Below are 14,005 nucleotides of genomic sequence, written 5' to 3' on the forward strand. Positions count from 1 at the left end.
TTACGTCTCTGTCCTCAGGTGTGTGAGTTCGGGGAGGAAAGACTGAGAGAAAAGGGCTCTGGTCTTTTTGCCTTGCTGGTGCCATTGTCCTTTCTTGACTGTGCTCATTTTTTCTGGTTTAGGCAACTATAGATCTGGTGGAGTGGGGAGTGTCCGGACTGCCAGCTCCAGAGCCCATGCTAACCCTCCGTGGTCTCTCTGAAGCTTGGGCACAGTCCAAGTTCCCCCACATAGCACATGAGTGAACGGAGATAACTCTGTCCTAGGCAGCGCCGTAAGTCAGACCCAGTGGGACACCTCTCAATTAGATTTATTCCTTGTACCACTCTCAAAATGGCTCATCGCCCAAAACACCTGTTGGATTATTGGTATAATATTCTTTGTTTCAAGTTTTATTCAAAATTTTCTCTTTATTCTTCTGCACGTCGCTGTCCAGTTGTCCCAGCACCGTTTGCTGAACAGACCATCTTTTTTTCCCATCGGATACTCTTTCCTGCTTTGTCGAAGATTAGTTGGTCGTGTATTTGTGGGTCCATTTCTGGGTTCTCTATCCTGTTCCATTGATCTATGTGTGTGTGTGTTTGTGCCAGTACCGTCCTGTCTTGATGATTACAGCTTTGGAATACAGCTTGAAGTCTGGGATTGTGATGCCTCCTGCTTTGGTTTTCTTCGTCAACATGACTTTGGTTATTTGGGGTCTTTTCCGGTTCATACAAATTTTAGGATTGTTTGTTCTAGCTCTGTGAAGAATGCTGGTGTTATTTCGAGAGGAACTATGAATGGATAAAGAAGATGTGGTATATATATACAATGGAGTATTAATTGGCAATCAAAAAGAATGAAATCTTGCCATTTGCAACGACGTGGATGGAGCTAGAGGGTATTACGCTAAGCGAAATTAGTCAGAGAAAGACAAATACCATATGATTTCGCTCGTCTGTGGAATTTAAGAAACACAGCGGATGCACATAACAGAAGGGAAGGAAAAATAAGATAAAAACAGTGAGGGAGGAAGACCATCAGAGACTCTCAAATACAGAGAACAAACTGGGGATTGCTGGAGGGGAGGTGGGGGATGGGCTAAATGGGGGATGGGCATTAAGGAGGGTGCTTGTTGGGATGAGCACTGGGTGTTGTTTGTAAGTGACTGGATTCTACTCCTGAAACCAAGACTACACTGTATGTTAACTAACTTTTTTTTTTTTTAATCTCTTTTCACTCAGCTTCACCTAAGCAAAAATATCCACAGTACCAAAGGTCTGGTGCCAGGAATAATATTTTTTTAAAGCACACCAAAACAATAACTTTCTGTATGTGCGTGCGTAGCACCTAACATGAAATCCCCGTACGTGTAGGTATCTTACCACTCATCCGCTATAAACAACATTTCCAACCATCCTTCCTATCAACTGAATAAATAATGTTGGTATCACTACATTATACCTTAGAATAAAAAAAAATTCAACTCACGTGAAACCTGTTTTTTTTCTTTCTTTTTTTCAAAAGAGCCTCTCTTCCAAAGCAAAACAGTTTTTGCCTGGAATTAACTAGAAAACCCAACAAGCTTGTCAAGGCCACAGCTTTTATCTGCTTTTAGTTTTATGAAGTTCCACTTCTTTATGAGACATTTCACAAGAAGCACCTCTCCATTTAGAAAGAGTGCCGGGGCTGAGCCAAACCTTGCAGGATACGTGTGTTATTATTACCTTTTAAAATATTCATCAAAACGTATTTTTGTATTTTTATAGCCGTCCCACAAAAGCCCCATTTTTAATGCAGGCTATTCTGGCCCGGCCTCTGGCATTAGGCTAATCTTACGTACATAACCTGCGTCCAAAGTGAGTGCAGAGGAGAACGGGGCACAGAAACTCAGAGAAGGAAACAGATGTCGTGGCCGGCAAGACCCACAGAGATGTCAGTGGTGGGGGGAGGGGGAGGGAAACTCGAGATCAAGCCTGAAGAATGAATGGGTTCGAAGTAACCTGGCTTAGGCTAGGGTCACGGCTGTAGAGATGGGGAAAGGAGGACAGGGCTAAGGGCCTCTGGGTGGCTCAGTCGGATGAACATCCAACTCTTGATTTCAGCTCAGGTCACGATCTCATGGTTCGTGAGTTCGATCCCCACATCGGGCTCTGTGCTGAATGTGCGGAGCCTGCTTGGGATTCTCTCTCCCTCTCTTCTTCTCTCTCTTTCTCTCTCTCTCTCTGACCCTCTCCCGCTCAATCTCTCTCTCTTTCAAAATAAATAAACTTTAAAAAAAATAAAAAATAAAACAACGGTACTTTTAAAAAGCTGATATGATTCTTACTGTGGAGATTGTGGGAAGTCAAATGGAGGCGTCTCTGGGGCTAACGTATGGATGGTTAGACTAGGTGACCACGAAGTTGGGAAATATTGGCATCATACACAGCCTCTTTGTAGAATTGGGAGAAAAGAGGTTTTGTTCGGAGATGCAACGTGCCCTGCTGTGTTTGTTCCCCTCTGGCTCCAAACAATGTCCCTCCAACTGACTGCAAATGCTGAATATGTTAGAAAGCAGAGGAGGGGAAGGAAGAGTGATTCTCATAAGCTCCCGATTGTTCTGCGTCCCCGTGGGCGGAAGAAGTATGGCTGGAATTAGGGGGTAAGGGAGAGAGGGGTGTGAAGCAAAAATATTGCTGTGAGAGTCCACATTCAACAAGTGGAAACTGTGACAACTCTGTTTGACACCTAGGACATAGTTGACAGCAAGGGGAAGGAAGGACAAGAGATCCCGACTGTGAGGTGCTCTGTCCCCGGGGACCCAGAGGAACTGGACATTGCAAAGGAGGACCCCCAGGCAACAGATACAACAGAGAATCATAATTCCATCATGAGCTTCTTTAAAACTCTGGTAAGTGTTTTCCTCCCCCTCTTTCCTCCATCGCATTGCTCAAAAGTTTGGTTAATTCTAAGAATAACACATACTTGGATGTCATTGTATTGAGTGGGGTGCCATGATGGTGCAGCTGGAACACTGGAGAATGGGGACAAGAGGTGCCTTGCAAGGGGATCATGTCACATCACGCTGTCCTCAGAGCTGAGGACCATGATATGAACGTTGGGTGCCCAAACTGTGTGACATGAGCTGTGTCGTCATGGAACTCTATAGTAGTTTCATGTCTTATGGTCATTGATCATAAACATAGTTGGAAAATAGCTCCTTGAGTTGTGGACCTATCAACGTAGTTTTGCCACCCAAATGGCAGATAAAACTATAGAAATAATTCCCTATCTTGTTACATCTAAATCTACTTTAACTGCATAGAGGCAAGGACCCGTGTCTTGTATTGCTTGCTTATCTCTGATTCCTCAAGGAAGCCACAGACAGTCACATGTCAGACATGCAAAAGAGGGCTGAATGAATGAATGAATGATCAAACAGACAGCTGCAGGTGTGTTCGAGTTATTGCCAAAGTCCGAGACTAACTTCAAAAGGTAAAACAAGTCAACAGAACGTGCCACAAACACCAAAGGGTTGTGCGTTTCTTTGGATTGGTGGTAGAATTCATGGAAAATCCGTGGCCTTCCAGGAGACAGTTTTGAATGTGGTCAAGCCCTTAGTGAATGCGTAAGATCTGATACATTTCATCATAAAATATTAATTTTTTGTCCGACTTCAGCCAGGTCACGATCTCGCGGTCCGGGAGTTCGAGCCCCGCGTCGGGCTCTGGGCTGACGGCTCGGAGCCTGGAGCCTGTTTCCGATTCTGTGTCTCCCTCTCTCTCTGCCCCCCCCCCCCCGTTCATGCTCTGTCTCTCTCTGTCCCAAAAATAAATAAACGTTGAAAAAAAAAATTAAAATATTAATTTTTTTAGCTTTTCTATACCTAGAAATTATCCAGAAGTCCATGGTTTTCTACTGAACTTGGTAGAACTCCTTTCTACTGGAAAGGACTTCTTATTACATTCTTTACCAGCAGAGTGAATTTTACCACCACCCCTCATAAAAAAAAACAAAGACAAAAAAAAAAATGTATCTATGAAACCAAATCACCCTACCTGATGAGCTAGCTATGATTTTTAATATTTGGTTTTCTTACATTTTAAGGTTTCACCTAACAAAGCTGAAACAAAAAAAGATCTGGAAGACACGGTAGGTAGTTTGAAGGGCGTTCATGCTTGGGTTTGTGTGTAAAGTTGGATTTGGGTTTGCGTCGGCTGTTTCGCGTCCTGAGTTTTGTGTGTGTGCATGTGTGTGTAGGCACGTGTATACTTACCTACATATTTAGTAATTGCAAAGTGCTGTTAGACTGTCTTTAAAACATTTCATTCATGTCAATGATATTTTAATGACAATTTTAGTGGAAAGCTTGAAATATATGCTAACTCTGGATATATAATGTCACAGTAACCAGTTTCTTATATGAAGTAAGAACTGAATACCGGTAACCATATATCATGTTAATCTTGTTAGCTGTGTATAGAGAGACCCAAGGAATATAGGAATAGGGTACAGAGTATGGAGAAGCTACTGGAAATGAGAAAGAAATGAGACCCAATTGGAAGTAGAAGTAAGCTGCCATATTTCTGGTTTCTAAAAAATACGTTCTGTGTCTTTCATGTAATTTGAAAAGAATAAATCACCACAAAGGCAGTTGTTTGGTGAAATGAAATAGTCACCATTGGACACTTGCCAAAGGAAGGAATGTTTAGAATTAGGATGCCCTAGAGAGACCGAGTTTTTTCCTGTCTTCCTAGAGATTCAACCAATTCCCCTCAAAATAAATTTTGTTTGGATCAACTACTTTCTAGAGATGTTTTCCTTTACACTTGACAGAACTGATTATCCCTAATGGAACACATGGTTTAACTTTCACGGGAATCGGGAGGAAAGTTTAACTTGGTGACAGATAAGTGTCTTGGGTCCTCCTTTTGATAACTGCTTTGAAAGACACTGGGACCAAATAAATGGCGTGGCCAGCCCGATACATCTGTTACCAATTTTCGAAGGGGCCAGGTTGTGAAAAGGATCCTGGAATTTATCTCAAGACCTGCGTTTGAGCTCCGGTCCTGCTATGTGGTAGCTGTATGATGTGATCCTAACCTATGTGAATCCAAATTTCAACATCTGTCAAATCAGGACAACAAAAATTCCATCTCCCCCCATCCCCCAGCATTGAATGAAAATATGACAATGCCTGGTAAACCACGGAATTCTATTCAAATGTAGGTGATCACGATTTCCATAATTGCTGCAGGACGTATTAAACCACCACTATTACATTTGTATTGTACTGATTGGTCCTTCCAGAATGTTCTTATGTTAGAAAAAAAAAAAATATATATATATATATATGAGGCATCTACATGCATTTCCTTTAAAATTAGTCGTTTGCTACAAGTCAGCTAGGGTCAAGTTCAATGAATAGTTGCGTCCAAATGTTTCTCTTTTGATTCTGTGTCTTGCATTGTTTAAAGTCACATAGTCAGCACAATAGGCTAAAAACAGTGGGGTATGTGGGCGAATTGCGTGGCTTCTCAAGTGACCCGATGGCGCTCATTCTCTTCCGCTGCTCATACACCAAGACTCTTCCCCCACCCCAGAATGTGGTCCCAACTGCACGTACATAGCTGATAAAATCTCACTACCTTGCCCAGAGAGGTCAAGGTCACTGCTAGTAGAACCGAGTCTCAAAAGAGAGTTTTGTGAATGTAGGTTGTCTATGATACAAACAGATCCCTTTATACAAACCTGCCTTTTTAACATCCTTTCTACTGAAGTTCTTGGATCCTTGCATTTGAAACATCTACACCATTTGTCCATCTTCCCATCTGGCCCAGACGGTTTTTAGCACACTACACGCCCCACACAAAATCCCCCGCCATTTGTAACTCGAGTCAACAATTCTGAATGGCTGTCGCTGGGTTATTTCAGTTCCAATCTCCCCCCACCCCACCCCCACTCTGGCTCTGTGGACTGGCACACAGTAGACACTTTTTTTGCCAGAGAGATCTGCTCGTCTAGAAGTCAGCTGAAATTTTTATGGATGATACTGCTTCCCTGAGGTTCCTAAGACTGAATAAAAGATCGTTTGGAGAAAGGAAGCCACTCAAGGCAGTGTTTGCCTTGACTCCGGATGCAAAAATAAATTGTGTGTCTTCAGGTATTTTTTTCCTTCCCATGTGACAATAGCATTTAGATAGTGAAAACTGTCAAGTAGGGGCTGTGTATCTTCTTTAAATCTGAATATTTTATATCATATAGACGGAGCTTAAATGTTTGGTCCTTGTCTTTAGCAAGTCGTGTTAATCTGGGTCATTTAAGTAGGTCGCCCTGATGAAAATTAAGGTGTGCTTGAAGTGGACTGTGAATATACTGTGCAGCACATTGTCTCTGAGCGTTTAAGAAAAGAGAGTCATTCACGTGATGGGAATGTTGTGGTTTGGGGATGGGGGGTGCTGTCTCAGCAATTAATTGTCAAAGTGCTTCAATGCACTTAAAAACAATGGGAAAAAAATGGATTTTGTCTAAAAACAAAGTTCTAAGCTGTGACCACTGTTGCCCAAAAGGCATCCAAAGCAGAAAGTGTCTGTGATGGACAAGCTGGGCAGAAGATCTGTGAGATCCAAGCGAAAGCCACCAAGAAAAAGCCCCTGCATAGCCCCAGGCTAGGATTCGCCTTTAGGAAATTCTTTAGGCATAAGGTCTGTATCTTGTTAAATGACAAAGAAAAAAAAAAAAAAAGAACCCTGGTCTTCACCACATGGTACAGGTGGCTGTCCCATGTCCTATGTCCCCTCAGCCCTGCTTCAGGGAAGACAGCCTTGTATGATTGGGATCATTAGAGGGCATTAAAGATTTTGTGAATCAAAATTCAATGATTATTTTAAATCTCCATCGTTATAAATAAACATCTGGCTCGTTTCTTCCTAGTGTGGACCAGGGTTCTGGAATGATCCTTCTAACTCCGTGTTTCCCAAACGTCGAAAGTATGCATACTATCGTAATCATTTTTGTCAGATTTAGCACGGTTCAGTTGATCTTTTTCATTACAAGGGACTCAATTCCTATTTAAAGGTATCTTTAAAGAAAACTTTCATTACATCATACATGGAAAACTGGAGTCATTTTTCACAAAGAGGTAACCATTAATATGGCTAATTAAAAAATAACGACCTTCTAGCTACCTTGTTTGTGTTAAGCTCCGAATCCAATGCCTTTCTAGCTCCATTAAAATGCAATTTGCCAGCAATAGAAAAATGTTAAAGATATACCGGCACCAGACTGAGCTTTTCCCCGAATGTTCTCAGGAAGATTAAATGCGAGTTGAAAAAAGAAAAGTATTTTTGCCATTTTCATGTTATTAAGCGTTACGTCTCTGCGCAATCTAAAATGACCTGTGATGCCACCGATGGTATGCTTCCTACGCTTTGGGAAATACTCTTCTAACCTCAAGAAAATAACGTTATCTTTCTGTGGCCTGTTCCCTCCATTTTCAGTATCAACTAAGCTCATCCTGAGCCCAAATAAAAGCCCAGACAGAACGAAACAATGAATGAAGGCAGAGCAATTTCTATCTCCATGTCCTTGGAAAGTGAGGACAACATAGAATTAGTTGTGAAGATTTCACTCTCAATTTCTAGGAAGAGACCAGTGTTCGTCTGAAACCACCAGTTAAGATCCCTGAATTGGGCCAGCATGCTTGGACATTGTTTATTTTATTTATTTATTTATTTATTTATTTATTTATCTATCTATCTATCTATCTATTTTATTTTATTTTTTAAAATATAATTTACTGTCAGATTGGTCTCCATACAACAGCCAGTGCTCATCCCAACAAGTGCCCTCCTCCCTGCCCATCATCCACTTTCCCCTCTCCCCCACCCCCCATCTACCCTTAGTTTGTTCTCAGTCCTCAAGAGTCTCTTATGGTTTACCTCCCTCCCTCTCTGTAACTTCTTTTCCCCCCCTTCCCCTCCCCCATGGTCTTCTGTTATGTTTCTCAAGATCCACACAGGAGTGAAAACATACGGTCTCTGTCTTTCTCTGCCTGACTTATTTCACTCAGTATACTACCCTCCAGTCCCATCCACGTTGCTGCCAATGGCCGGATCTCATTCTTTCTCATTGCCAAGTAGTATTCCATTGTATATATAAACCACATCTTCTTTATCCATTCGTTGGACATGTGTTTAAAACATCAACCATTCTCCACTAGGTTGAATGAACTTGTTAAAAAAACTTCCCCAGCTGGATGTTAGAGTCTCAGGATGGTGTATGCAAAGAAAGGCTCCATAGAAAGATCTCCTGGCTGCATCTATATTTGCATAAGCAAACCGTGTTATGAAGCCACGCTTTAATTTCCATACAGGCTTATTTTGTTTTGTAAAGACAGAGAGGGCAGAGTGATAGAAATTATGGGGTGGGGGGCGGGGTGGGGGGAGGGTGGAGATTAAAAAGTGGTGCTACTCTATGTGAGAGACAATTTGGTAATTGCTAGCGAAATGTGTCATAGACCTTATGCAAAGCCATCCAGCTGAATTCCCACCCGGAGCTTCTGTGAGGAGGGGGCCCTGAAAGTTTACAAAACGTATGACTTTCCCCCTCATGTCTGCATTTCATTAGGAAATTCATTTCATGCACAGCAAAGTTTCATGTCTCCAGAATCTCTTTCCTCCACACAAAGGGGACCACCCAAGTTCAGTATTCCTAAGGTTTCTCCCCCGATCATTGGTCTCACATCCTGCCACTGCCTTGCATTTCGGGCAAAGATAGGATTCGGGAAATACTAGCAAGAAGAGGTGCCCCTTCCTGGGATTCTGTAATGCCAACACAAGGACTGTAAGGTTTTGCCTGGAGTTACGTTCGGTCTATTTTTTGTGTAAAAGCAGGAGACAATTCTCAAATGTTCTCAATTCTCATTTTTGCAGGAGTTTGGTAGAACTTACTGGCTTTTGCCTCCTTTTTCTTCGTTTGTCATCCAAACAGAGAGAGAAACAGGGCCATTAAGACCAACCAGCCAGATTATGGCATGATTATAGGAGCTGTGCCACTCACCCTCAATTTCATTGGAACCTAGGACAGAAAAGAGGAAATCCAAGCAAATTCAGGGATTAAACATCGTCTTGTGGTTTTGCTATTAAAAAAAAAAAATGCAGTGGTTACCAGTCGTGATCAACTCCTAGGCTCGTTTCCCTGTATCTCAATTTTTCTTTCTATAAGAAGAATTTTCTTAAAAATTTTTTTCTTGGTTTAAAAAAGTAGGGAGGCCAGGAGTTAATAAGTGAAATAAGCCTATTGTTATAAATAATAAGAGCGTCAGCTTTGCTTTGCTGAATCAGGATCTTTTTCTCTTGGCTTCGTCACATGCTATGCTTCGGAATCAAACTTTTTCACATGTTCTTCTAACATTGAACATGACAACATGCACACAAAGCAAGGCATTGTTTTAGGACTTTTTTTGCCATGCCCAGGAATGCTCCTCTCCCCACTCAGGTTTTCCTGATGTCCGCCCTCTCTGCAGGGCAGCTAAAATTTTAGTAGCTGGCTCATTTAATTCATAAGCTCTGCCATACGGTCATTGTTTTCCACTTCAGTGTAATGTTTATATCTTACTAACCCCTCTCCTCTCCCACACCCAGATGTGAAGACGTATTAGGGAAGAAGGTAAGGTCATCTGAAATGCGATCTCCAAATCTAATGTTAGAATTTCATACGTGGGGTTGCCAGATAACCTACAGATACTCCGCCAAATTCAAATTTCAGATAAACAGCAAATAATTTTTTAGTATAAAGATAAATATGTCCCGGGGACCTATGTTCTGATGCCTCAGAATTTTTCTTGGTTGATCTGAAATGCAAATGGACAGGGTATCTTATATTCTCATTACTGAGAGTGTTTGCTGTATTTGGCATATCTGAATCCATCCGGGAGATTGACTCCAAAAAACACAGAGTTTTTGTAATCTCTTCCATAATGCAGACAGAGTATTAATTCCGTTTATGCCGGCAGAACACCATCTGGGGCACTTCGTTGGGAAGTGAGGAGATGGGTGGGCAAGGAGAAAAGACTACTGGTAGCCTATGACCCCATAGCCCAGTAAGGAGGGGCAGGGTGGGTAGAAACACAACATAACAGGATCCCGTGTAGGCGTTGCTCTCCAGTCCTTTCTAGACAATTATTTAGCTATTTATTTAATGCCTATCTTATGCCAGACACTGGGTCTGATAGGAGCTAGGGATATAATGCTGACCAAAGCAATGGCTCTTACCCTCAGAGCTCATGGTCTGGCCAGGGAGGTGCCTATTCAACGAACAATTACACAAATATACTACAGTTATATTATTCTATATATAATAGAGTTATCCTCTTGCGATGTTTCTTTCAAGGGTCTCTGGGTACTTTCCCAGTGTAAAGAGAAGAGGAGTACCCATCAGTTTCCCAATGAAACTGATGGGTGTAGATGTGTTTCTCAATTTTTTTGTCATTCTCACCTTCTGGCCATGAAGCTTTTTTTTAGACATTTTTTCCCTGGCTGCATACGATAGCACAGGGAATGGGGAGACCTTAGTTCATTAGAGGCAGGGTATTATAGGGGAGCTGGTAAGAGTTTGGGTGTGGGTATCAGACTCCCTGGATTTTGATGTCAACTCTGCCCCCTTATTAGTGTAGTCGTAGGGAAGTTTTTTTTTTTATAACAACCTGGGACCAACATTTCCTTCACTGTAAAATGAACATAGTAATTAGTTCCTTCCTCGTAGAGCTATTGTTAGTACATTCAATCCCTTAGAGCAGTGCCTGGCACAGGTACCTTTTCGTAAAAGTTAAGTTTTATTAAAAGCTGCAAGTTGGAGATTATGTCCCTTATACCTATACTTTCTTTATGTCCCTTACACCTCCTTTAATGTCTAATTTGGACGAGTGAAATAATATACGTTTATAATAGGAACACGGATGTATTGGAGGTGCCTCTTCAAGATGTTTTTACTGGTGGGAACATGATCAAAACCACTTGAAGGCCACTCGATATGAACTAACAACATTCTAACAGCAAAGTGCCTCCTACGAGCACCCTGATCCCTAATGACTCACAAGAACATAATATAGCTTTTTGCAAAAGGAAAATAACTTGACTTTTTCCAAAATTTTAACACAAATCCACATTCACATAGAATATTTGCACGTACAGAAAATTGTGGAAAAGAAAACTAACATGCATAACCCCAGCCTGTGTTTATAAAAAAGAGCCCTTTCGCTTTTGGAATCCTGACATCACTTTAATTTTTACTTCTTTTTTTACTCTATAGGGTGCTGAAAAGCCACCTGTCCCGTCACCTGACGTCCAGTCAGACAAAGCTAACTTTATATCCCAGGAGACCAGAGGGACGGCCAAGAATCCTACATCCTCTGAAACAGCGAAGGAAGCCCCCAAGGAAAAGGGGGCACCCACCTCTCTGCCTCTGAGCAAACTGTTCTGGAAAAAGGTAAGTTCTATTTTCAAGACTTGGGGAGACTTTGGGGCTCGGAAGACCTGAGAAACTATTTCAACCGGGCCAATTCATGTGCTCACAGAGCACGCAGTTTATTTTTCTTCTCCCAAATGACTCAATTAGCCATTGAGTTGAAGACTTGTAATTTACTCCTGGGAAGAATGAAATGCCTATCGTGTCATGTGCATATGTTTCACGGGAAAGGAAAGGAAAGGAAATAAACAAGCAGATTTTTTCATTCTTGGAGTTATTCCGGCTCATGACAGACAGTTGTGGTATTTCGTGACTTCATTTTCTTACTAAAATGGCTTAGTAGTCTGGCTTCTTCCTGGATTCCTCCGAGCACTCTCACTCCAGCGAGCTGAACCACCTCTGGGCTCCCTCCCTCTTTCCCCTGCAAGATATAATCTGTCATTAGGAACCACTAAGGCTCACTCTCCTTTTAGAAAACCAAGGTGTCCACCATTCTCCACCAGGGCAGGGCACACAGCGTGCTCTGTGATAGGGGCATTCACACCACCGTCCGATCTTTTTCCCTCTAGAATTAAGGTGGCGTGCAAGGGAGTGTGGTGGGTGGGGCTGAGTCAGTCTGAGAGCTATTCCTTGATCATCGTTGTTGAGCAAACCCCAGCTGCCACACATGTTCAGAACTCTTGCCTCTTTTAAATGTGGCCAAAAGATGAGCAAGAAGCCGTGGGTGAGAAAGTGGAATATAATTCATAGAGCTGAAAAAGATCTAATTATAATTTCATCAAAACATCCACGCAAAACGTGCAAAACTTGGCACGCAATACAAGGCAGGTGATTAATACAGATGCCCCTGTGGTGTTCGTTGTATTCTTTGGTCCAGAATCCAGCTGGATTTCTGGAACTCTTCCCTGTTTGTTTTCTGTTGCACAGATATCTTTCTTCTGGGTCCTGCCCAAAACACAAACTCTAATACTTAATGAAAACTTTGGGTGATGTCATTTGGCATCCTGTTCTGGTCTCCTTCCTTCCCAACCGCCAATTACTTACTTTTAAAAAAGCTTTTATCACCAATACAAGGCAGGCAACAGTTCCCGAGTGAATCAGATGTGCAGTTTGGTGGCCAGGAAGATGACTTAGGCAACCCGTACTCAAACATTTTTATTTAAACAATTATACATATTTAAAGTGCATTCGAAAAATTGAGCCAGCACATTAAACTCAAGATTTAATATATATGTTGTTCAAGGTGAGACTGTAGAGGTTTAGCTTAAGAAGCAATCCTATTAAAAAGGAACTGTCACCCGATCATAAATTTGGACCCTTCAAGGAGCGACACTGAGACAGAATTGATGTGCAGTAGATTTATTGGAGGCAAGCGGCATGAAGGATAAAGGACAGGGGATAGGAGTAGGTAGAGAGAGACTTCACACCATAGTGAGGGTCTGACACGGGAGAAGAGAGACAGGGAAGGAAGGCGGAGAAGGTCAGAAAAGCCATAGACTCAGGGTGGCTCTGAGCCAACGGGAAATCCCAGAGCAGAGCTTGCCCACGAGGAGTCGTATGTTGAGCAAGAATGGCCCAGTCCCCTGCCGTGCTCAGTCATTGCCTGGGAGCGTGGCCTCAACGTTAACTCGGTCGTGGATGCCGAAGAGGTGTGGGTGGGAAGCTCTCCCAGCAGGGAAACGGCACACTCCGTGGCTGCCGCGGACGGTACACGAAATGTGGCCAAGACCATGCAGGAGGCTGGCAAGCGGCGGAAGTTTGAGGAACGCTGATTGGCGGCAGACAGATCTGACTCTGGGTCCGATGAGCCTGGATGAGCAGCCTCAGTTTCAAAATTCGGAAAATGCAAATAATAAGGGTACCTAGACGGAGAAATGAAGACTAGATAAAAAGAATGCCCGCGAACCCCCTAACACCACGCCTAGCACAAAAGTGGCCGATGACAGGGGCCTGGGTGGCTCAGTCGGTTGAGCCTCTGACTCTTGATCTCAGCTCTGGTCACGATCTCACAGTCTGTGGGATCAAGCCCTGAGTCAGGCTGTGCACTGACAGCACAGAGCCTGCTTGGGATTCTCTCCCTCCCTCTCTCTCCGCTCTTCCCCTGCTCATGCACACGCCCTCTCTCTTTCAAAATAAATGAATAAACTTTCAAAAAAAAAAGTGGCCAATGAATTGTCCTTCTGACCTATGTCATTTATCTCCTGCGTGTTCAGGAGGGGACACACTTCCTCTTTCTATACCCTCCAGTTTGGAGAAGCTGCTAAGCTACTGAGCCTCAAATACTTTATTTTTCCTTATCTTTGGGGTCTCTGAGGGATATATTGGTTCCTCTTTGAAATTCAAGCTATTTCCATTGAAGAAAAAACAGGACCAGTTGACATTCATCCCCCTAATGATCAGATTTCATATAGGTCAGTCTCATTGGTTTTTTTCCTTTTCCTCGATTATCTGGCTTTATTTCTTGAGTAGATTATAAAAATAATGAAGAGACACTAAAACCCAGTCACCGGTAAATCTTGTTTTTCTTTCTTCCACCTAATCAGGAAGACAGCTCTAGATGAACGTAAAATACAGGCGA

General features: G+C 42.5%; 1 protein-coding gene across 1 annotated transcript in view; it reads left to right on the forward strand.

The window, feature by feature from the left end:
• The window catches only part of BCAS1 (brain enriched myelin associated protein 1), a 65,849-nt gene that overhangs the window by 18,010 nt on the left and 33,834 nt on the right, over nucleotides 1–14,005 (forward strand). The window contains exons 2-5 of the mRNA XM_043553642.1: nucleotides 2,714–2,872; nucleotides 4,069–4,113; nucleotides 6,531–6,665; nucleotides 11,272–11,448. Of these exons, the coding sequence (XP_043409577.1) occupies nucleotides 2,714–2,872; nucleotides 4,069–4,113; nucleotides 6,531–6,665; nucleotides 11,272–11,448 (516 nt within the window). The remainder of the gene's footprint in view (nucleotides 1–2,713; nucleotides 2,873–4,068; nucleotides 4,114–6,530; nucleotides 6,666–11,271; nucleotides 11,449–14,005) is intronic.

Source organism: Prionailurus bengalensis, chromosome A3 (genome assembly GCF_016509475.1).
Source record: "Prionailurus bengalensis isolate Pbe53 chromosome A3, Fcat_Pben_1.1_paternal_pri, whole genome shotgun sequence".
Classification (NCBI taxonomy): Eukaryota; Metazoa; Chordata; class Mammalia; order Carnivora; family Felidae; genus Prionailurus; species Prionailurus bengalensis.